A 25,425-nucleotide genomic window follows, 5' to 3' on the forward strand; every position below is an offset into this window, starting at 1 on the left:
AATCCTTGCATTTGGTATTGCGCCTTATCACGTCTTCGAGACCTCTCAAAGTGTTTCACAGCATATACTGTAGAGTGAATTCACTGTATATTTTCTGGGCGAAGGAGAGAGAGTGAGAAAGAAAGAAAAAGAAAGAAAGAAAGAAAGACAGAAAGACAGAATGAGTGACTGAGAATGGGAGCGAGTGACAGGGAGAGAGAGAGAGAGAGGAAGAGAGTGAGTGACAGGGAGAGACAGGGAGAGAGTGACGGGGAGAGTGAGGGAGGGAGAGGGACAGAGTGACGGAAAGAGGGAGAGAGTGGCGGAGAGCAGGAGGTGGTGGGGTCTCTGTGCCGGGAATGTATTGGAGGGCAGCAACTCGTCTCCAGGCTCGTCTCCCGCTCCAGCAGCAACAGCAGCTGCTGATGATGATGATGTCGGGGGTCCCAGGACCTCCCCCCAGAGCTGCCCTGAGGAAGGCTGGGAGTGCCCGCGGCAGGACAGCCCCGGGTGCGACCGAGGCCACTGGAGGAGGAGAGGCGGCAGCAGGTGAGTGCGAGAGAGAGGGCTGTGTGATTGAGACAGTAAAATCAGGAGCTCGGATTGGGCACACAACCACTAATAATAATAATAATAATAATAGGTCTTGCATTTGATACAGTACCATCGTCGATGCAACATTACCCCCCCCCCCCCACCCCACACACACACACACACACACACACACACAGACATCCCCCCACCACAATGAATTGTAATGTCAGACAGACCACGTGAGTTCAAATTCCAAGGCGGTGCTTGAACCCACACCCTTTTGATTCAGACACTGAATCAACTGAGACTGACGCATAAATCCCCAAGGCTAACAGGGGAAGCTTGTCATAATTTTTTTTGAATAAGCCTGGGAGGGGAACTGTGACTTTGAATTGCTTCGAACTGGGAGTGAAAGTACAACTGACTCACCGGGAGAGAACCGAGCGACTCGCTAGGACTCGTAAGTACAACAACAATTTCAACAACTTGGATTTACATAGCGCCCTCCACGCCGGACGGCGACTCAGAGCGCTTTACAGTTTCGGATCCCGGGACCGAGCCAAGGGGAGGGGGAGGAAGGTGACCAAAGGGGCGGTCGAAAAGAAAGGTCTTCAGCAGAGACCTGAAAATGGGAAGGGAGGGAGCGAGACGAAGGGAGTGAGGAAGGCAGTTCCAGAGCCTCGGGGCATAGTGGCTGAAGACACGGCCTCCGAGGGTGGAGCGGAGGACTCGGGGGACGAGGAGGAGGCCAGACCCGGAGGAACGAAGGCAACGGGTACTGTTTTGAGGAGAGAGGAGGTCAGAGAGGTAGGGGGTGCAGAGGAGCGCAGGGACTTGAATACGAGGGTGAGGAGCTTGAAATCGATCCTCTCTGGGACAGGCAGCCAGTGCAAGGACTGGCAAGGACTGGGGTGATCGGGGAGCAGAGTTTCGTGTGGATGAGAATGTGGACGGCAGAGTTTTGAATGATTTTGATTTTATGGATGGTAGTAGAGGGGAGACCGGCGAGGAGGGCGTTGGAGTAGTCCAGCCGAGAGGTGACAAAGGCACGGACCAGGGTTTCAGCATCGTAAGCGATGGTTGTTTTTTAACTAGGATTAATTTCTAATCGGGGCAGGGAAAGAGCAATGTATTCGCATTTCATTGATTATAACACGCAGACAGCCTTTATGACTTCGGTTTGGCAGGTGCCCTTCTTTGCTAGGTAGCTATTTTTGTGTTGTGCTTTATAACCCAGAGGTGAATGGAAAAGGGATGACTGGAATGCATGCGCATGACCGCTTCGGTTTGTTCCGGCACATGACAATTGTTCAGTCTTCTCAACACGTCATTCAATGATTTGGATGGTTTCATCCGAAGAGATAGATAGTAGATACGACTTTCTATGTTATCAGTTAATAGTTGATGAGGCAAGAAAGCTCTCAGTTATTGCTGCTCTGAATATTTTCAGGCATGATAATAATCCTTGCCTTTGTAACTCCTTATGACAAGACATCTCAAAGCGCTTCACAGGTTACACTGCAAAGTGATGTGACTGTGTGTATTTTATGGGTGATACCCATACTTTGAATAACTTAGTTTTCCTTGAGTGTCTGTAAGTCACAATAATGTGGGGCTATTGTGAAAATTGGGGTCTTCATTCACTACAAACGATTCACTTCAAAAGTCTTATCTTAACCAGGTTTTATAATGGGAATTTTCTGAAGTTAATATTTACTTGAAGACAGTGCTTTTCACTAAAGTATAAGAAATATTCCAATTAAGACTTTTAACAATTGTATTTGTGAATCCAACTCAGCATTTTCGAATTATTTTTCAGGAGAAATGCATTGGTTTGTGATGAGTAGTTTTCTTTTTGCCAAAAAAGCAAAAAGGTCTGTCATTCAGTCTTGGCCATGTTTGCTTTCGGAACACTACAATGGGAATTGCTAGATAAAAAAAAGACCAAGGTTCATCTGGTTGCCTTCTACCATCATGGTAGTCATGTGCTAGATCAGTGAAGATGTAGCAATTAATTCTGTGTGGATTAGTCTACTGACACATTGGAAAGTTTGGGGAACATTAGACCCCAAATTACCTTGTCGTCCAAGCATACCACACTTGTCATGTCTCAAATTACTCATATACTGTACCCCAAAATGTGTTTTCTAAAAGAAATCTATCTAATTTGTATTTGAATGAAATTACATTATCTGCTTCCAACATCTCCCTAAGGATTTACCACTCTCTCACTGAAATTCCACAGATTGGTTTTGAATTAACAAGAATAAGAATACTTGCTTTTGATATAGTGCCTTATCACGTCTTAAATCACAGGCTGTGTCCTCTGGTTCTACCAGTTGTCAGTCGATTGGCGGATTGCTAACCGGGGGTAATAATCCCTCGAAAAAAATAATAATAATTTGTTCACTCAATCCATGACAGTTTTTGGGACACTGCTGTGTGCAATTGGCTGCCGCGTTTCGCCCACAAAATGCACAGTCAATTCACTTTACAGTCTATTCTGTGAAGCGCTTTGAGATGTCTCAAGAAGGCGCTATATCAAATGCAAGAATTATTATTATATTAGTATTATTATTTTGGGGGGAAAAAGTTATAATGCAGTTCCATGAGATAATTCTTTGTTTGTGCCTTTTAATCTTCCAAAATAAAATTCTAAATGTGTGTCACATCTGACATCTTGGTCAGGGTCCAGTTGGCAGATATAGGCTGTGGATCTAACAGGTATTTTAACTGACCTGGTTGTCGCCTGGCCGGGGGAAAAATATGTATACACTTCGTACTCCAGATAGCCATTCATTGACCTCTGCTAAAAAATGCATGTGTGTGGCCAATAGATGAGGAAAGAGCACATGTAGTGACATCGGATGAGGATGGATTGAGCTCAGCTGTACCTGAATATTCTGCCAGCAGCGTTCTGTCTGAAACCACAGGGTGGCTACATGCATGAGGTGTGGCTTCTGTAGTTTGTGGAATTGTGCCCTACACTGAGTCACTGCCACTGGCAAAAAGGAGCAGGTGGAGAGAAACTAGAGAAGATCCCTCTCGAGGTAGTCCAGTTCCTGACCCAGGCGGATCAGCAGTACTCCAGGCCATTGCCGATTACATTGGCAGGACTTCAGGGGCAGACCCCATGGTCGCCGGGGCAGGAATTATTCCCACTCAGCTCCTGTTTAGACTCCCACAGAACCCGAACACTGTAGGGTTCCCGAGCTTTGCTTATCTAGATGTGGAGAAAACTTAAGGTTGCCACCCTGATCCTAAAGTTCTCTACATCTGGATAAGGAAGTTGTGTTCCTCCTGGGAAATAATGTGTATTCTATTCCAGTAACGTTTACAAATTTCTATGCAGATGGCATATAGGTGTGAAACTGTTCACTGGCCTACTTCACGTCCCCTACGCTGCCCGCCCCACTGTCAGGCCTTCAGCCTTTCTGCCCCCACTCTCTGGAACTCCATTCCAGAGTCCTTTCGCCTTGCCCTTTCCCTCTCCTCCTTCAAGGTCTGTCTCAAGACCTTCCTCTTTGACCATTCTCCTTGACTGTGGTCATCTTCCCGTCCCATCCCTCCAACTCTCAGCGCAGGTTCAAATCCCCGACTTGTCCCCTGCTTTGAGACGTCTTCCTGACATGAAAGGCGCTTTACAAATGCAATTTGTTGTTGTTTGGTTTGGGTACTCTTAAGCACGATGTTGGGTGTCCGCAAGTATCAGACACCCAGCTTGGCAAAATAAACTACGGCAAAGCTCTGTCTGTCACTGGTGGTACAGCAGAGCTCCACTAACCAAACTCAGGTCATTTTAAGCTCTGCTCATTAAATAGGTTTTGTTGTGAAGAAGATCATCCTACAACAGACCTCAGTAACACAACATTTTAAGAGGCAGCTTAGTGGACTCGAGAGACCATTTCTAGCTTGGAGACTGAATCCATTGGCAGCCTCTGCCTTTACATAGTAGTGGTTTAAAGATCATACTCCGAACCAAATCGGTGAGGTTTCAGTCCAGATGGATTTGAAGTTTCGAGCCTAGCCTTGAGTTTCTATACTTACTTTTTGAGGCCTTTTTGTGTCAACTTGATGACAACAGCATTTTTCTGAACAAAATGTGTTTTAAGAATATTTCTGCTTTAAGGGGAATGTTGCCAGAGGTAAAGTTCAGCTGACGCAACGTTCTGGCCCTGATATTATTTTTAGCTGACCTTTGTGAGCAATCGTCCGAGGGCCTCCTCCGTAGTGCTGCTAATCAGGTTTTGATTATAAACTAACTGAATGTGGGTTCTCGTATGGCTGCATAAGGATTTTCAAGCGGCAGGAGTGTTGCTGTTTAAATGCCAGAGACCTGAAATGTTTCTTACCTTTTGCTAAGAACAGGAGGAGTTTCACTCCTCTGACTGGTCAGGGTCAGGAACTAATCCCAATGGTTTAAGGAGCTGTAACAATGCAAATCAGACATGTCTGTATTTACAGTACAATACAAAATTACATTGGTCTATATCGTGGCTTTCGCGTCGGGAGGAGATCCCAAGGCGCTGAGCCTTGGGTCACTTGGCATTAGGTCTGCTTTTAACGACTTCTGGATACCTCTAAATAGATCAGAATTACACATCAGCTGTGTGCTTTTCACGGAGGTATTCCATCTTTTACTCGTTTTTTCAGTGAATTGTTGGTGAGTTTGTGTAGTGCTGTGATTGCTATCAATGTGTGTGTGTATTGCTCTGGCTTCCGATTTAAAGCACGGGCTTGAAGTGGAGGAACTCACATCTTTTCCGCAGATATGTAAATGCTGCTTGTGTAACTGTCCTGTGCAGAGTGCTCCAGTTAATTTGACTCCCCACACGTTCTGAGCTGCCTTCCTCCCAAGTCTTGCCATGTAGGCTTCATCTGATACTGTGCTGAATGACAGGATCTCTTTAAATCATTCTAACCTCTTGTAGTCGGTAAGGTTACGTAGGGCAATAAGTTCAAGTTAATCATGTGATGCACATTCAATTCATTCACAACAAGGAGATTAATGCGTGTGTGTGCGGTGCTTTCTTAGTGCCTGTCTAACTTTGTCTCAATTTCTTTTCTTTTTCTCACTTTCTCCCCCCCCCCCCCACCTCCTACTATAAACTAAATTGCAGAGAATAGCGTCTAATCTGTGAAACACAAAATACTGACCCATGAGAGCACAACACTAACTCAATCCATTTATGGTGTGGCATTCAACCAGATTAATGTGACCTGCTTCTGGTTCCCAGAATGAGTTGCTCAATTTCCTTTATTGAGTAATTCCATTACAAATTGACTCAAGATTAGACTCCCACACACACACACCTCCCAGCATAGTGACATTTCCTGTATGATACGCAGAAATGCTTATTATACCGTACTCTAACTTCCTCCTTGGTCCTGGGGCCTTCATGTACAATAATTACATTATCAATGTCTCAGAACTGTGTAACTTGGCATATGAGAATAGCCTTTTAGCAAACATCTTTCTGTGGCTACTCATTGTATGTTGGTCAATTAATATTTTTCTAGTTCAAATTTGTTGTTAGTTTACATCGGGCTTAGTTCCTGAGGAAAATTTGGGCGGTACAAGGGAGCTATCCCTACTTTAATTCATTGATAAATCTGAATCTGTATAATCTAATTGGTAAATTGTTGCTGCTGTATATGAGTAGAATACAGCATCAGAAGCTATGGTTTATTCCAACTATGAAAGGACACCAAATTCATTTGCTCTTTGTTAGAACAAATCTCACATTGAACAATCTGACATAAAAGGCTTTATATAAATGTAATGTGTTGTTGTTACTGTTGTCTAGGTGCTAAAAACTTGAGGGTGTATGATTCTACAATACCATAATAATAATAATAATCCTTGCGTTTGATATAGTGCATTATTATGTCACTGAGACGTCTCAAAGCGCTTCACAAAATATACTGCAAAAGTGAATTGACCGTATATTTTGTGGGCGAAACACAGCAGCCAACGGCGCACCATGTAGGATTGTTAAATGTGAGGTTTGTTAAACAAAGAGCAAAGCGATTTGGTGTCCTTTTACAGCTGGAATAAAGCGTAGCCAGCTTTTAATACTGTATTCTACTCACACACAGTGTTTTTGTCTTTACATATGGAATAAATACACCACCTTTAATCTGGTCATTTTGCTTCATACAGATATTCTCACTGTCTCTGTGGGATTTATGCTGACACCTGCTGACGCTTAGAGGTAGTGCTTGAATTTTATGTTGCCACACTTCAGACTGTGTCACGGAAAGCTGAGCTGCTGTTTGAAACGTTATGGTGGTCCTTGGAATTAGAGTGCAAGTGGATGGCTGCGCGCATTTTTGTAAGGCAGCTGCTGATCAGCAGGAGAGGACTGAACTTCTGGTCTGGTAGTTCCTGTGACATATTACTGGAATAAATCTTATGCCCCACATGTGGGGAAATGAGTTTCGGTGTACACAGCACCAAATCTGAAATGCCTATTTGTGCAATAGACTGTTAGTATGGTACGACTCTCCAATCAGATATGTACAGCACGCAGGAGTTTCATATAATAATAATCCTTGCATTTGATATAACTCTTTATTGGAGTCCCGTAGCTCAATGGTTAGAGCACTCGCCTCGCAGACCAGAGACCTGGGTTCAATTCCCGGCAGGGCGAAACCTTGGGCAAGTTTCCTTATTCCACACGCCTGATGATGATAATAATAATAATAATCCTTGCATTTGATATAGCACTTTTCACGTCGGGAGGACGTCCCAAAGCGCTTCACAGAACACACTGTAAAGTGAATTGACTGTATATTTGTGGGCGAACGCGGCAGCCAATTGCGCACAGCAATGTCCCACAAACAGTCGTAGATTGAAAATGACCAATTTATTATTGTTTTTGGTTTTGGAGGGATTATAATTAGATTATTATTAGATAATCCTTCAAGAAAAAAAAACAATAATAAATTGGTCACCTCAATCCATGACTGTTTGTGGGACACTGCTGTGTGCAATTGGCTGCTGCGTTTCGCCCACAACTATGCAGTCAATTCACTTTACAGTATATTCTGTGAAGCGCTTTGAGACGTCTAGAAAACCTGAAAAGCACTATATCAAATACAAGGATTATTATTACTACGTCTCAAAGCACTTCACAGAATAAACTGTAAAGTGAATTGATTGTATATTTTGTGGGTGAAACGCACAGTCAATATTCACATGGTCTGGCCGCAGGTATCTGTGTGGGGATTGTAGCTTTAAGTCGTGTCAGACTACAGTGCCTCAGACTCTGAAAAGTCAGTTGCACAGTTTGTAACTTGATTTAAGTTTAAACTGTGCAATGTAGTACAGTGTTTTACTGCATCAAAATCCCATTACAAAGGTACTCTTAAGCGAAGTAATGGGTTTCTATAGACACCTGGTTGACCAAAATAAAGGTTCATGAGTAATTGAAATATAGATGTGCGCAGCCCATCATCTCACCCAGATGACAAGAGAAGACTACAGTCCTGTGTTTTTGGTAAATTTTGAATGAGGGCAGTATAGTGCTCAGTATACAAGGAGAACCAGATATAGGATTCACAACAACAACTTGCATTTATATAGCGGCCTTCACATGGGGTAGCATCCCATAGATATTAATATACATAGGAACATAGGAATTAGGAGCAGGAGTAGGCCATTCAGCCCCTCGAACCGCCCCCGCCGTTCAATAAGATCATGGCTAATCTTCTAACCTAACTCCATCTGCCCACCTTATCCCCATATCCTTTAATCCCTCTATCCTTTAGAAAACTATCAATCTCAGTCTTGAATATGTTCAAGGACTGAGCATCTACAGCCTTCTGGGGTAGAGAATTCCATAAATTCACTACCCTCTGAGTGAAGAAGTGTTTCCTCAACTCAGTTCGAAAAGGCTGTCCCTTAATCTTAAGACTGTGACCCCTGGTTATAGATTCTCCTACCGGGGAAACAGTCTCACGCTGTCTACTCTGTCAAGCCCCATAAGAATCTTATATGGTCTATAAGATCACCCCTAATTCTTCTATATTCTAGAAAATATAGACCTAGTTTACTCAACCTATCCTCATAGGTCAACTCCCTCATCCCAGGAACTAACCTAGTGAATCTACGCTGCACCCCCTCTAAGGCGAGTATGTCCTTTCTTAAATAAGGAGACCAAAACTGCACACAATATTCTAGGTGTGGTCTCACCAAGGCCCCTATACAGTTGCAAGAGATCTAGATATTAAGCGCTCCGAAACTCTGTCCAGCGTAAGCAGCACTATATAAATGCAAGTTGTTGTAGGGTATTTAACATCCATTTCAACCAGAATGGGTTCTTCAGGACCAGCCTTGGAACAAAGCAGCAAATCCTCATTGCTGTACTGGAAAGTCTGCCTGGGTTCTGCGCTGGATTCCAAATGTGGGTTTTGAGCCATCATGATTGCCTGACTGAGACAAACTGGCAATTTGATTGATGACGGAAACTGCCTTTGGCAACTTCAGTCATCAACGTGTTGTATTTTTGTGAGGAGCTGTGTTGTAATTCACAGCTTTGGTGCTCTATAATTTAATATGGCTCCTTTCCCGTGGAAGAGTCTTGAGGTGCTAGAGTAATGTGGTGACACCAAACACAAACAAAACAAGATAACAGCCAATCCATCAGTAATTACAACTTGCATGTATATAATACCCTTTGGGTAGGACAACATCTCATTGCACTTCAGGACAGTGTGGAAAGTTGAACAAGGTGGGAAATATTGGAGGTAAGAAGGAGTTGATGCAAGACAGAGGACGAGTCATACCTTTAGAAAGATTTTGAAAGCTGAAAGGGAAAAGAGAGATTTTTTGAATTTATGCAAACATCTTTGGAGAGATTTTTGCATACTGTCTGAAAGCTTGTTCAATGATAGTTGGGATGGGTGGGGCAGTAAATGTAAACGGTCCAAGTGTACAGAACAGAGGGAGTGGATGGGAGAGTTGAATTACAACAACAACTTGCTTTTTTTATAGCATCCTTCATGCAGGGTAGTGTCCCGGAGTGCTTGACAGTGGCGGTGTCTGACACAGAGCCAGAGGAAGAGGGGAGATGACGGTAAGCACGATCAAAAAGGAAGGTCTTTAGACGGGATTTGAATATGGGGAGCGAGGGGCAAGGCGGAGGGATTGAGGGAGAGAGTTCCAGAATTTCAGGGTGTAGTGGCTGAAGGCACAGCCACCTATGGTGTAGGAGACGAGGCACAAACAGGAGGCTGGAGCCAGCCGAGCGGAGGCAGCGAGTGGTGGAGTGGGGGGTAAGCAGATCTGATAGGTAGGGAGGTACGAGGGCAGGCGTGAAGGGATTTGAAAACAAGTGAAGATCTTGAAGGATCGGTTCGGTAGTTGGGATTAGAGGAGATTGTAGAGGTGGGGTGAAAAAAGGTGTGGAAGGATTTGAATGTCATTGGGGTGCTTGGAGTTGATGCCAGTGGAGCCTGGAGCAGGTAGTGGACACACAGAGCATATTATTCAAGAGGAAATGGGAGTTCTAGATGAGCTCGACAGGCAGCATTGGAAGCCAGGTTGACAGTGGACCAGTTCTCTAACGCAGTTGCCCTGTATAAAGTAAAACGCAAAATACTGCAGATGCCGGAAATCTGAAACAAAAACAGAAGTCACTAGGAGCACTCAGCAGATCAGGCAGCATCTATGGAGAAAGGAAAGTGGTTCAACGTATCGGGTCCAACACCCTTCATAAGAACAGACGAATGCCCTGTATTAAGCATTGTCTGACATGTTACTGTACAATTAAACTGCATGGAGTTAGGTATCGTTGATGCTCTTAAAAGTCCAGTTCATATATTTGGCCTGAAGTAAATAAGCAATTTAAAAAATATTGATGTCGCATTGTGTCTTGTATCCTTCCATCTTAAACTCGGATCATCTCAATTGTACTTTGACTTGGAAAGATTATATCCCAAGGACATTTCTACTATCAAAGTAACTTAATTTTGCAAATGTCAGATAAACTAAAGCCTTGCAAACGATGATGAATAGATTCAGTTGTTTTTCTATGTTTTTTAAAAAATCTTCAAATCAGTATTTGAAGTTTCAAAATGTAATGGGGGGGGGGGAGAGGTTGTTAATGAGTTATATTAGCCTCTGTTGCGATGCAATGTTGTTGCTTTCAACTGTCATTTTACTTAACCATCGTTTTATCTTGATTTATCATTTGGTAATGGCTGGATGCATTATCAAGTCTCCAGTTTTCTCTGCACGTTGGACAGCGACAGCCTGTCTAGCCTGCTTTAGGAAACCACTCAACAGTTGCATTTTTATTCTGGTTCAGATTCACTGCTCGTACCATATTCCAAGTCAGGATTATCCTCATTAGGATTTCCTGACTCAATGAGCACGATAAATTCAGCAGACACTGCTGTGTACAATTCTCTGCTTACCAGGCATTCACATTACAGTATGGGATTGCTCCTAACTCAACTCTGTACATCAAGGCAAGCTCTTCGTGAGTATTACTACAGAGCAGACCCTGACAGTATATTGCACCATAGAGTATACTTCCTCCTTAGTGACAATCATGCTGAACTGAGTGGTTGAAGCCAGACACTCAGTGAAATGGAGAATATGGTTGGAAATGTGCACTGAGCATTTTTTCCTCTCCGTAATGTGTTCCTCGGTGAAAATTGACTGTCTAAGGGGTGACTGAATTCCCCTCCCTCCATCATTTGGGAAACAGCAGCCTTTGGTTAGAGGATAACACTGACATTGTTATTGTGACAAGGAAGATGGATCTTGTGTCTTCAAAGGATTTACATTGACCTGGGTAGGTCCTTTTTGTTTCTATGCCCCTTCCCCAATCAGTTTTGTTCAAGTAAATTATTACTCCTGTCTGTTCAGCTACACACGAGATTCAACAGAGCTGCTGTTTTAAAGGTGGGGGACGAGGAGAAACCAAAGGATAGTTTTCACAGTGCGGGTAACTGGAAGTGCTCATGTTAAGCAATGCTCTTCCTCATGAGTGTGTACGTGCATTGCTTCTACAGAGTTGCTTTATGCAGTGAACCACCTCTAGATGGTGCAGCTCCACTGTCTTCGAGTGTCCTTGTGAAACCGCTAGTTTATCTGCCCTTGAAACCAAATGGTTCAGGCAAGAAGCCTTCAATCTTGCATCACTCGCCTGTGTTTTTGCTAACTTTGTGGCGAGTCCACACATCCGGTGTGTATTGCTGGCATTGTGTCTGTCTGTCTGTCTGTTTGTCTTTCACTTGCTGCCTATGTAAATACAGTAACCTCCTGAGCTTTATCTCGACAAGTTGGTCTTGTAATATAATTACTGCATGTTACCTGAGTTCTTGTAAACTATGTCTAAGCATTTGTTGGCTGTTTTACGCCAGTTTTCCCAGAAGCTTTCAAACTTACTGAACGTGGTGTGTTTAAACTGACGTATTAACAAGTAAGTGAAGCTGACTGAGAATGAATGCCGGGGTGACTGGGTGTCTGAGCAAGTTGAGGCCTACTCCTCCTGTTGGAGTTGTACGCAGGCCAAAAGCTGAGTGCTGCGAGTGAAATCTGAGCTCATGTGAACTGCATCCACCGCATAGCATTACAGTGGAAGCAACTGCATTTGACTCTGAATTTGACTGGGCAAGAATTTCACAATGTTTTAACACTCTGAGTCACCAGGCAAAACATCGCAATAAATTAACCATTTTTGATTAGTGATGATCATATTCCAAATAGAAATGAAGGTCTTGAAAGGGTCATTTTGAGGATTACAGTAATGTCAAATTTAATCACATCCACATTGTAACCATATTTAGCAAAATGCATTGTTTATGCGGCAAATACTTATGAAGTTAATTTCCTTTTTTTATCAATGCAATACTCTGGCTTACATCTATAATAGCAAATGTAAGCAAATATTATAGTATAATAGTAGCAAGCTCTCTGAGAAGCCGTCTGGCGTGAAGGGCGCTATATAAATGCAAGTTGTTGTAATAATCCTTGCATTTGATGTAGCGCCTTAACATGTCATTGAGACGTCTCAAAGCACTTCACAGAATATATATTGGAAAGTGGACTGACTGTGTTTTGTGGGCCCCTTTTGTTGTGCAGCTGTGGAATGGGAACAGATAGCAATGGTTGCTGCCTCTGGAGACTATGAAACACGCCTCCTGAGTTGGGTCTCAGACCTACACCTGCAGAAATGCTGTTGGTTGGTCTGTCCTCGTCTGGCCTCGCTGACCCAGCTGCTGCTTACGGCTGAGAATCATTCAAAGATTCAAGCCTGCAATTCATTTTGCTCTGTAGGGCATCGTCAAGCATTCCGGTTACCACAACTAGGCCAAAGGGAGAATCCTTATGCTTTTGGTATCAATTTGGATGACCTTGTCAGATCAATGGTCACTCTGAAGAAAAGGGTTCAGTGTCGAGTTATCTGGAACAGCAAGTTAGGCATATGTATAAGTACATTCATATATGTAGCCAGGATATTGACACCATGATGACTTTCGCCTCTCATCAGATCCTGAAGCTCTTTCTCTTCTGAGGTATAAAAATCATATTTCTCAGTGTCCACTTTTCATACTGTCCTACCGGTATGAAACGTATGAAAGGTAAATTATTTAGTGATCCATTTACATCAGCGTCTTTATGTTCTGTGCCTGCTTCCAGAGAGTTTTGAGGGGGTTGTGACTATTTTTTTAATTACGGTGGAACTTAATTCGAAGCGATTTGATTCAGGGTAACATCACTAGTTGTTAGATTGGATTGCTATTTGACCCATTCCTCTCCACTTTAGCACCTATCTTTCCGACCATACTTTTGGTCGCCTTCTTTACACCCCCCCTCCCCACAAAGTTATAGTTCCCAGATAGCTGTGTGAAGCCCTCTGAGATGTCCTCCCAAAATGAAAGGCATTCTGGAAATTATTTACTGATTCATTTACATCAGCCAAGATGCCATTTTTTGGGAGTCCTGTAGCTCAGTGGTTAGAGCACTCGCCTTGCAAGCAAGACATCTGGGTTCAATTCCAGGCAGAGGGCGAAACCTTGGGCAAGTTTCCTTACTCCACACAGAGCCTAATAATAATCCCTCCAAAAAAAACAATAATAAATTTGTCATTTTCAATCCACGACTGTTTGTGGGACACTGCTGTGCGCAATTGGCTGTCTACTGTTTTGCTCACAAATACACGGTCAATTCACTTTACAGTCTATTCTGTGAAGCGCTTTGAGACGTCGAGAAGACGTGAAAAAGCGCTATATCAAATGCAAGGGTTATTAAGGATTATTATTATTATCTCTATGTCCTGTGCTTGGAATTCTTGTACAGGGCAGTCTTGTGTTTTGGATCCGTAAAAGCGGGTTTTAATGCAACGTGACCAGGCGCTGTGCGGGAAGCCTACAGGCCACTTCCAGGACTAAGAGAAAAGCTGACATGCGGGTCGGTCAGTGACGGCAGGGTCCCCCTGATCATGTGCGATGCGAGAAGTGTCAGTGATGGCGACCTGATGATCTGGAAATTAGCCTTTTTTTTAGCACAGGAAACTTTGCAATCCTCGTCATTGCTATTTCCTGGTCTGTGTGTGTGCCGCAAGACAGGAAGTGATGCTGACGTAATAAGCTGGAAGTGGAGCCCACGGTGTAACTACAGTAAACCTCACATAAGTCAGATCAGTTGGGACCAAACATTTAACATGACTTATGCAAAGTATGAGTTGTGTCAAACTTGCATTGAATATATACTCTTGAACCGGACTTGGGCAGATGTCTGACTTAGGCGATTAAATGATTTATACAGATCAGCTGTATGCGAGTTTTAGTGTATAAGTGAATTAATATTACAGTGAAGCGTGTTAAGCCCTCCCAGATACTATCCCACGTGAAGGGCCCCATATAACTGCAAGTTGTTCTTGTGTTATAGCGGGACTTCACTGCATCGACATTTAATAAGACTTGTGTGCAACAAAATCAAATGGTCTGAACTCTCCATTCGGGAAATGACGTATGTTCTCATAGCAAAAAGTGCAAGCTCTCTCTCTTTGTCCTCGCTGTAGGACATTCAGCATTAAATCCTTCGGTTGGGTGGGGGTGGACGAGGAGGGTTCGTCCACATCTGTTTTGTAGCTCTCCTCCAGCTCGGGGTTTGCGGTCGCGCTGATATGAGAGGTTGGTGAATTCTGGCGCATTCCTGGAGTCAGGCTCGTTGTTGCAGGTTGCTAGGACAACAGCGAGCTTCCCTCCGGGAATCCACGGGCTGTGTTAAATGCGGCCTTGCCCGTTCTGTGACGTCCCAGGATTTGTTGTCGGCTGTGCTTTCTTATCCAAGCTTTCTGCTGCTGCTTTTAAATGGATGGGTTCTGACAGCTTAGGCCGTTGTGACAAGCAGCTGTAAACTTGAATGTACCGATTGCTTTTTTTTTCGCTTCCTCTCTCTCGCTCGCCCGGCGACTGTTTGCTTGCACGGAAGCCACCGGAGATGGCTGTGTGGGGTATGTTAATACCATCGCTCTGCTCTGAATGCTTAAAATTCTGCTCTGCTGCTAGTACTGTCTTTAAGAGACAATTTAGCTCTTACCAGCAACCACAGTATTAGATGCTCTCTTTTAATGCCTTTGATTCTAGTTCAAGGATAAATTAATGCACTATCTTTTGATTTAACCACTCGTCTGTGGAAGAATAATAAGTAATATGATAATAATCCTTGCATTTGAGTTAGCACCTTTCCCATCTGGCAGACATACCGAAGCGGTTCACAGGATAAACTGTAATAATCCTAATAATAATCCTTGCATTTGAGATAGCACCTTATCACATAGTTGAGACATCTCAAAATGCTTCGCAGATTATACTGTAAAGTGAATTGACTGTATATTTTGTGGGCGAAATGCTGCAGCCAATTGCGCACAGCAAAGTGCCACAAACAGTTGTGGATTTTGTTAAAGGATTATTATCCCGGAAAGCAATCCAGCAATTGAATAACAATCAGGTTTCTATTTATTGCTAGGTAAACAGAAGCGTGTGAAGCAACGAAACTTGCCTAAGGTTTCACCCCGCCCGGGAATCGCACTCGGGTCCTCTTGCTTGCGAGGCGTGCGCTCTAACCGGTAAAGTTACTGCTCTGTGAAGTGTAGAGACTGTATTTTGTAGGCAAGTGGAACATGCTGATTAGTCAAACATTATACCATTACCTCGGAGAATGAAGTGCCAATTTGACCAATTAGAGTGCATATTTAGAAGTTTTTTCGAAATCCGAATTTTAAAAATTGTTTATTTTGATCAGATCGTTGAGTTCTTGCTTTTCCAAAGTTATAAAAAAACAATTTGTTTTCAGTGCCAACCTAACCTACCTGTCCACAAGGAGTTTGTATTGTTGTAAGTCTAACGATAAAATATGAAATTCAGACCGATTATCTGATATCCGAGCACAATACTTGCTCGCATTTTGTAATAATTTTGTACATTTTGTCCTAAAATTGCTATATTGCTACAATGATGTGCACAAATTGGCTGTCGATGCACCCACAAAATACAGTGACACCACCTTACAGTGTTTCATGTGAAGTGCTTTAAGACGGCTCGTGGAGGGGTCAAGGAGCTATATCAAATGCTAGGATTATTATTAGATGTTGGTGTGCGACCAGCTGGCTCTTCGATAACATTTAGCATGTCGGTGTGGCAAACCGCCTGTTACTTGTGAATTTGCAGAACTCTCCTCCGTACTCCACAGCTGGCAGCTTAGGAAGTACTAATCTGATTTCTTTCACTGTTAGATGTGATAAGGTTCTATATGCATATGCAGTGTATTTACTAATAAGCTATCAGAGGGAGCTCCAATCTTGTATTAGTTCTGTTGCTTCAAAGGTTGCATTAATCAATGGTTTACGGTAAAATTGAAGGCAGTAAATATTCCAAGCTTGGCCCCATTGCTCTACTGAAAAGCTATTTATTTACAGATCACCTTTCCATTAACTGTGTTGGCTCCTTGTTTCTGCCATTTTCATATTGCGATGCTTTCTCCAGCACTTTGTCCGGGTTTCTACACGACACAATGAGGCACTATATTAAACGCAAGGATTTTTTATTTGTTTTTTTGTGAACTCATTGGAGGTATTGGTGTAAAAGATCTGATTGCCTTGTGACAGTGTCTGCACTTGAAATGAGAAAATGACCAGTTTGGGTCACCAGCTTGATCTAATATTTCAAATGTTGGTGGTTGGGTAGTGAAATTGAGGCAGAGAGTTAGTGATTATTTCCTTTGTGCTCTGTGCAGGTACAGATTGTGATCCATTGGGAGTGTCTTGGACCTAAATAGTTGTGCATCACTTTATAGGGAGGTTCCTTTGATAGAGGATTGTTTTACATGGAATAACAGAGTAAAATTCATTCAATGGTGGACTCTATTAGCAGAAGGCATCAATCAAGCTCTTTTACAAGGCTGTTTCTCACACCAACTGCAAGTATGGACATATATAAAACCTGATTTAATCAAAATCTACACTGCACACAAGTAATTCAGTGAAGTAGGTAAAGTGCGCATTTGGTAGTTCATCACTGTAGCCAGTAAGTGTGCATGCGGTGTCTGGTCAAGACTACATATCCCTCGATTCAATGCGACTTGACCCGTCACCCCATGAACACTTACCGGTAAGCATTGGAATCGTGGGAAATGAAGTTCTGCGCATGTGGTGCGCAGAGACAACGCCCGGCGTAGAGGGCGCTATATAAATGCAAGTTGTTGTTGGTGATGGATCAAGACTATGTTTCCCCCGATTCACTGCACCACATGTAAGTACGTATACATCGATGGGTCAGGATGTCATTTCCCGTGATTCAATGCAGCCGATAAACGCTGGAATCATTGAGGATAGGGAAGCGGCATTTTGAGTTAGGAGATGATAAATACGACTAGTGCAAAGAAATCTAAATGGTTTTGATAGGAACCTGAATGGGATTTGGGTGTAGGTATGATTTGGGCGATTATATGATTCGTAAAGATAAGACTTATGAATTAAGTTGGTAAGTCAGCTTACTCCTCAAGTCTGAGGTTTTTAGTAGTGAAGTGGAATGTTCACACCCGATATCCACAACACGAAATTTGTGCAGCTTTTTATGAACCTTCACTGTTCCTCCCATGTAACTTGCGTAAATCTCTTGCAGTGTGTTCTATGGGACCCAAAACCAGCAGGCTGTACAGTGCTCTGGCTCCGACTATAACCACAAATGGAATCCCACAGGTGCCTAAGTTCATGATGGACCCCAACCTGGAACCGCTTGATCCAACAGACCCCAGTGACCTCCTGAAGGAATGTCAGAAAGCTCTAGAGAAGCGTCCGCCCCGGCTCCAGCGGGACTTCCTGGAGCTAAGGAAGATCCAAGTTCCCACTGATTGCCGCCCGATCCGGGTCATGCAGTGGAACATACTAGCACAAGGTAGGGCAAGTCTCCCTGGCTACGCTGGTCACACAACAGAACCCACATTTAAAATGTGTGTTCTGGGGCGCTTGTATTAAATTGGATTCTGGTGACGAGGTGGATTTCACGAACTAGTTCTTAATCTTGATATGTTTAATAACGTGTACTTCTACAGGATTACCCTAAAGCCAGTGTGTCCCACTTATTTAATCTGGAGATGAGACCAAGGTTTCACTGCCTTCTGCTGAGTCAAAATAATTCTGGGACATCTTAGCCACATGTTCCTATGGTCCTCCACAACTTTTTTTTAAGATTAAAGCTTCTTTATTTTTGCTAACATTTGTATTCTACTGTACTGCCTATCAACAAGTTTACCATCTCTGCTGTAGTTTGTTCAAATGTGTTAATGTAAGTATTAGCCCTAAAAGTTGATGTGCTTAGAGCTATTCAACTACTGGTCATATGCCTGACGCTGACAGCATCACCATCCATGGATGCCTTCCCCCACCTCCACAATATCGCCCGGCTCTGCCACTGTCTCACACCGCAGGCCACCAAAACCCTCATATATGCTTTCATTACATCAAAGCTCAACTATGCAAACTCATTGCTCGTCGGCCCCAACTCCTCCCTTCATAGGCCGCAGGTCATCCAGAACTCTGCAGCCCGTGTCTTCTCCCGCACGAGCCTCTGTGACCCTATCACCCCCATCTTTGCCCGACTCCACTGGTTTCCCATCACACAGAGGATACAGTTCAAGATCCTGGACCTCACCTTCAAAGCCCTCCATGGCCTTGTTCTCCCCCTACCTCTGCGACCTCCTAACTCCCAAGCATCCTGCCCGTTCCCTCCACTCAGCGGGCTCCGGCCTGCTTCACATCCCCCGCCTCGCCCATCCCACCATTGGCGGGTAGGCCTTGTGCCACTGTACCCCCATCCTTTGGAATTCCATCCCTCAGTCCCTCCACCTCACCCCCTCCCTGGCCTCCTTCAAGACTCATCTCAAGATCTCCTCTTCGACCATGCCTTCGATCACCCTCTTTCCCCCCCCACCCTGCCCTCCAGCCTCCCCGATTCCCGACTCCCAGCTCAGGTCCGAAATACTGACTGTCCAGCACCTTGGGACGTCCTCCTGACATGAAAATAATAATAATCCTTGCATTTGATATAGCGCTTTTCACGTCGGGAGGACATCCCAAAGTGCTTCACAGAATATACTGTAAAGTGAATTGACTTTATATTTGTGGGCGAACGCGGCAGCCAATTGCGCACAGCAATGTCCCACAAAGAGTCGTAGATTGAAAATGATCAATTTATTATTGTTTTTGGTTTTGGAGGGATTATTATTAGGCTCTGTGTGGAGTAAGGAAACTTGCCCAAGGTTTCGCCCTCTGCCTGGAATTGAACTCAGGTCTCTCACTTGCAAAGCGAGTGCTCGAACCACTGAGCTACAGGACTCCATGAAAGACGCTATACAAAGTCATTTTGTTGTTGTTATGACTACCAGATACATCAGGGCAGCGTTTCTCAAATGCAGCCACTCGCTTGAATTTTTGGGGCCACAGCAGCCCCCACTCCACCCTCCCACTGCATGAGATTTGCAGCTGCTATTGACCAGCTTTAGCGTTAATGCAGATCATGGCCAGATTTCCACATTGACCAGGAGAGACAGGACCCTATGTTTTATATTACACAATAAAATGTATCATCAGTCAGGGGACACGAGCCATTGTCTGGCATTGGTGCTTGTGTTGCAGCTGGAACATTGAAGCAGTAAATGTAATACTAATCCTTGTATTTGATATAGCATCTTAACATGTCATTGAGACGTTTCAAAGCGCTTCACAGAATATATTGTAAAGTGGATCGACTGTATATTTTGTGGGCGAAATAAAGTGGGCATGTACAAGTGGTGAACAATTTGTCCCTAATATAAACTAGAATAATGTGTGAGTGTGTGAGAAAAAAAAGATGTATTTTAATTTCACCTATTTTTTTTTCCCCCTGCTCCTGTTTTGACACAGCTCTGGGGGAATGGAAGGACAATTTCATCAAGTGTCCGAGAGAAGCTTTGAACTGGTCCGAGCGTAAATACCTCATCCTGGAGGAGATCGTAACCTACCGGCCTGATATTGTGTGTTTGCAGGAGGTGGACCACTACTTTGACACCTTCCAGCCGGTACTCCGAGGGCTGGGTTATCACTCCACCTTCTACCCTAAACCGCGGTCGCCGTGCTTGGATGTGGAGAACAACAATGGGCCGGATGGATGCGCCTTGTTCTTCCTACGGGAGAGGTTTGAGCTGCTTGACAGCGTCACCCTCCGTCTGGTGGCCAAGAGGCTGCAGACCAACCAAGTGGCCATTGCCCAGACTTTGCGCTGCGTGGAGACGGGCAAAGTCTTCTGCGTAGCCGTGACCCACCTCAAAGCCTGCAGTGGGTGGGAACGATTCCGCTCGTCGCAAGGCAGCCACCTGCTCCACAACCTGGAGAGCATCACTGAGGGGGGCGGCGCACCCCTCATCGTGTGCGGAGACTTCAATGCCGAGCCCACTGAGGATGTATACAAACAGTTCAGCTTGTCCAGCCTGAACCTAAACAGTGCTTACAAGCTGCTGAGCAAAGACGGGCAGTCGGAGCCTCGCTTCACCACCTGGAAAATCCGCACGACCGGAGAGAGCTGCCACACTTTGGATTACATCTGGTATTCCAAGCAGGCTTTCATTGTGAATACGTTACTCAATATGCCAACAGAGGAACAGATTGGCCCAAATCGGTTACCATCCTTCCACTATCCCTCCGATCACTTGTCTCTCGTGTGTGAGTTCAGCTTCACGGACAATCCCATTAAATCCTGACCCCAACATCACCTCTTTTTGATACCCACGCTTGAGATTAAAGCTCCAGATTGGAATGAAGCAGAATGACTTGTGTTTCTTTGGTAATGACCTAAACAACACCCTTGCCGTGAAACCACCTGAAATAAACATGTAGCCTCAGAACAGGAATGGTATGAAAATGATGTACATTGGATGTTACACTATTTGTGTTGCTTTACAATTTGAGATTAAGTTGAAATGCCAGTGAACTTTGTAAGCGGTTTTTAACTGTTTTGGAGGCTTAGAACCAATTCTAGATATTCAGTAACCTGAATGTGCGATCACTTGAACTGTTTTTGTTTTTCTTAGCATGTTCTAAGTATTGGTTAGTGGGTGAGGGTTTCACTCTTACCCTCCTGTGGTGGATAACCCAGTCGTGACCTTAATGATCAACTTTAGCCCTAGACGTTGAGAAGAAAAACTGGAGACTTGTTTGCTAAAGCTAGCAAATTCCGTTCCCGTTACAAAGTGCAATCAAACAAATGTTTAGCTGCATGGTTGATGACTTCTCCATCACCACTACCTAACAGACATAGTTACTGTAGTTCAACACTGATATATTGGGAGCGTGGAGAACGGGAAGTGAACCTCCAGGACAATCCATCCACCAAGTCTCCAAATGTTCTCAAAGTCTGTTCTCGAGGGAGTGATTCAAGTACTGACATCACTTCACCTTTGAGCACAAATCACCAAGTCACACATGTACAACTCCATCTGACTCAAGTGCTGCGTTAGTACAGGCCTGTGAGCATCTTGTCTGCTATGGTGATGTAACGTTTTGCAGAGGAACCAGATATAATAATAACCTTGGATTTGACTAGCGCAGGATCACGTCATCGAGGTGTTTTGTGGGTGAAAAGTGACAGCCAGTTTGTGCACAGAAATGTCCCCACTAACAGCCAATGGAGTGAGTGACCAGGTTTATTTGGGGAGGGGTGTCAGCCACTGGGAGAAACTCTTCTCTTTTCCGAAGGACGGCACTTTCGACAACGCAACATATCCAGCACTGTATTGAAGTATCACCCAAGTGTCAGCTTAGACTATGATTTCAAGTCCTAATTTGGAGCTTCAATCCACAACCTTCTGACTCGAGAGGTGAGAGCGCTACCTCCTGAGCCAGACTGACACACAGAGGAGAACGTTCAAAAATCTTGTTTGTTTTATTTTAAAAGAAAAGGGTGTCAAAATACCAGCTCACCATAAAGCTTCACCTTTCAGCCACAGTCTTGGGCTGTCAATTCTTAATTGAAGGAAAATGAGAGGATGGCAGAGATCAGGTGGTGGTTTACCTGCTTCCTATGTTCGGGAAAAGTGCTGACACGGTTAACACTTGCCTGAGTATTAAACCTTGCAGTGTTAAATTGTGGGTAAAGCTGAACTAGCTTTCCAATCTTGATTTGCATAGCATTCGAGTATCTTGAAAGGATGTTTGCAGCGGGGGAGAATGCTGCAAACATCAAACACAAGAAGAGGATCCCTTAAAGTTTTAAACTTTTTATCTAAAAAATGCATTTCAGGGAGATATTTCAATAACAGTGTTATCCTTGATTAAAAGAAATGACAAATTGCGGTTAAGCTAAGCTGGTGTGGAATTTGTATGCATTTGACCAAGCATTGATATCAAGTTTATTTTGGTTTTCATTAAAATTTATGGTTCTAGTTAGTTTTATAAACTTTCAGAGTTTTTTTTACATTAGCAAAACTGCTGGAATGTCCAATGTTAACAATTGATGTACTGGAACTTCCTACCATTTAAAACAAATCCACTACCCAAACTTAGAAATGTATTTTCAAGTAAAATTTCTGAATCGATAGTATTGCCTGAAAAGCTCCTGTGTGTTGCTGTAACCTTCAGAAACTAGAGGGTAATAAGTGTAAATTAATAAGCTAATAGTAATGTTTTAAGTCCTAAGAATAACCACTGTGCTATAGTTTAAAAAGCTGAAGAACTTAGAAAACTATTTTAGCTAAGATGTATTGTGTTTTCAGGAAGTCTAAATTTAGACAATTCTCCAAATTCAAAGGCGAGCAGCTGATAAGACTTTAAATGTAGTCTGCCTGTTCAGGTGCATGTTAAAGGTCCCATGGCACTACTTAAAACAGAAGTTTCTCCCAATGTCCTGGCCAACAAACAATCCCTCAGATAACATTGATCATTTGTTTCATGGCTGTTTGCTGTGCGCAAATGCCCTGCCCCCTTATAAGCCCTGTGTCAAATGCAAGGGTTGTTTTACAGAGAGCTGGCTTCCAAATTGAAGAACGGTTTAAGAATCTTCCAGAATTCTGCACAATCTTAAATTTTAAGACCATGGGATATTTTGGGCTTTTTGCACAAAGACTTGAAAAGGAAATGTGGCTCTGAATTATTCCTTTTGGAAGAGCCTTGCAAACAACTATGAATGTGATTTTTTTTGTGTGTGGGGCAGAGGCAGACGTAAATGTCTGTATTTATTCTCTGTATCAGTCTGATTCGGTTTTGTTTATATCATTGTATGGTTTGTTTTTGCTCCAGTCGCCTGTCTCTCTGCAGCATGTGTGACCCAGAGGGTACAGTAAACACCTGATAACTCAACCCTGGCTTAACTTGTCACTACCACTTAAGTCATCACACTGTCAATATCCTGGCCACATTTATTTATGTGTGCGTATTTATATGTATGCCTAACTCACCACTAGAGATAACTAGTTACTGAGCCCTTCCCATGGAGTGACGAGTTATCAGGAGTTTACTGTATTTCCATTGAATTACTCTACCAGATTAATTGAACCAATCCCTGATGATAGAAAGATGTCTGTTCTTGTGCTAACTGTTTCCTGGCATTACAAATGTAAACTCGTATAACTTATTTTTGTGACATAAAATATAAGTATTTTAATATTGAAATCAATTTACATATAGCTATTAAATGCTTACATAGAAGTATGTTGTACTGTTTTTGTTTAACCCCTTCTTTCCCCATCCACACATCCTCTGTATTTATGGTTTCAAAGTGCATTATTAATTTATTATTGATGCATTCACTCCTCTTTGTGCATTTATCTATTCATTCAGAATTGAAACTGTAGGCAAAATTTGATTCCTTGAAGCAATCCTCAGCTTATTTAAGGATACTTTTGAGATCACCCAGTAGGTGGTGGCCATCTCTCAGTGTAAGAAACCCAGTGGTCTGAGTTTTGTTAAGTAGAGATGATTATTGCAATGGGTTTCACCCTTCAGTATCCTAGTTGGATAAGGAAATACCACATTCTTCGCTGGCATGAAGAACATGAGGGAAATAAATTAATTTTCTTATCCTCAATGTAAGTCCCAGAGTTTAATAAAAAAGGAAAATAAATGTTTTTCTCTATCAATCACCTGCACATTATTTTGCTGAGATACATATACAAGAGAGGAGTAGGTAGGTACATTAGGTGTCCACCTGACTCAGTTAGTAGCACTCTTGCTTCTCAGCTCGGAGTTTGTTGGTTAAACCACAGGAAGATGATCAGTGCCAATACTTCTCAGTAAGTTACTTATATTTATCGTCTCTTGAAATGTTGTCATTCTTAGAATAAGAAAACCGTATAGCTATTGTGTCCCTTCCAGGGATGATACTCTCTTTATTTCTGTTGAAATTTATTACAATTAACTCATCTTGAATTAAAGACCATTTGTTTGTCTTAAGATGCCTGGTATTTGTGTGGGAGTGTTCCAATGTGTGCAGTTGCATAAAGAGGTGATGCAGAAATGGGAGCTTGTTAAAATGAGAAGGATCTTAAAGTTCTGCTGACCAACCAGTGCGGAAAGGTAGTGGGAAATTAGAGCTGGTCACACTATTCGTATAGTATAAAATGCTACTTTTGGTCTAAAACCTCATTGATCCCCCGGCACTTTGTTTCTGAAGAAGAATTAGTCAAAGACTTCAGCACAATGTGTTATACTTACAAGTCTGACCATAATCTCTGCATTCAAACTCTTTGGGGGTTTCAATGGCATGGAGTTAGAGCACTCGCTTTACAAGTGAGAGACCTGAGTTCAATTCCAGGCAGAGGGCGAAACCTTGGGCAAGTTTCCTTACTCCACACGCCTAATAATAATCCCTCCAAAACCCAAAACAATAATAAATTGGTGGTTTTCAATCCACGACTGTTTGTGGGACATTGCTGTGCGCAATTGGCTGCCGTGTTCGCCCACAAATATAGTCAATTCACTTTACAGTATATTCTGTGAAGCGCTTTGGGACGCCTAGAAGATGTGAAAAGCGCTATATCAAATGCAAGGATTATTATTTCAATGCCACTCAACAACAGGTCACTTTTCTTTAAAAAGCAGAAATTTGACGGATGCTAAATGAGAATCATAACGCCACAAGGCAAATGTCAAGCTGTCCCCAGTCAGGTCACTGACATGATTGCAGTACATTGTTCGTTACAGTGGCAGTGCACAAAAACAGGCCATTCAGCCCCAACTAGTCAGTGCTGGTGTTCATACTCCATACAAGCCCTCACTCTTCTTATTCCCCTCTGTTCCATTTCTCCCTCAAGTATGGATCAGATTTTCTCTTAAATACATTGATACATACATCAGTGATATCCTTCAAACAGTTAAGATATTTGCAGTGTTTCAGAATACAACACCAGACATTTCACTCCAATAC

At 43.1% G+C, this 25,425-nt stretch overlaps 1 protein-coding gene across 3 annotated transcripts; it reads left to right on the forward strand.

The window, feature by feature from the left end:
- Positions 1-273: 273 nt before the first annotated feature.
- LOC103181305 (nocturnin) lies at positions 274-21,677 on the forward strand. 3 transcript variants are annotated; one of them, XM_007897695.2, is made up of 3 exons: positions 274-528; positions 17,656-17,928; positions 19,935-21,677. In XM_007897695.2, exons 1-3 carry the CDS (start codon positions 339-341, stop codon positions 20,765-20,767), a joined length of 1,296 nt encoding a protein of 431 aa, XP_007895886.1. In that variant the 5' UTR covers positions 274-338; the 3' UTR covers positions 20,768-21,677. The 3 variants fall into 3 exon arrangements, with proteins under 3 accessions (XP_007895886.1, XP_007895888.1, XP_007895887.1); XM_007897697.2 differs by lacking the exon at positions 274-528 and adding an exon at positions 867-973; XM_007897696.2 differs by lacking the exon at positions 274-528 and adding an exon at positions 9,572-9,593.
- Positions 21,678-25,425: the final 3,748 nt, after the last annotated feature.

The sequence above is a fragment of the Callorhinchus milii genome, unplaced genomic scaffold, assembly GCF_018977255.1.
Source record: "Callorhinchus milii isolate IMCB2004 unplaced genomic scaffold, IMCB_Cmil_1.0 Scaffold1, whole genome shotgun sequence".
Taxonomy (NCBI): Eukaryota; Metazoa; Chordata; class Chondrichthyes; order Chimaeriformes; family Callorhinchidae; genus Callorhinchus; species Callorhinchus milii.

Bases quoted from the DNA above. Each gene is read 5' to 3' on its own strand.
- LOC103181305 (XM_007897695.2), top strand. From the start codon at position 339: ATGTATTGGAGGGCAGCAACTCGTCTCCAGGCTCGTCTCCCGCTCCAG. The intron at 529-17,655 runs GTGAGTGCGAGA...AATCTCTTGCAG, and splicing joins AGGAGGAGAGGCGGCAGCAG to TGTGTTCTATGGGACCCAAA. The intron at 17,929-19,934 runs GTAGGGCAAGTC...GTTTTGACACAG, and splicing joins GTGGAACATACTAGCACAAG to CTCTGGGGGAATGGAAGGAC.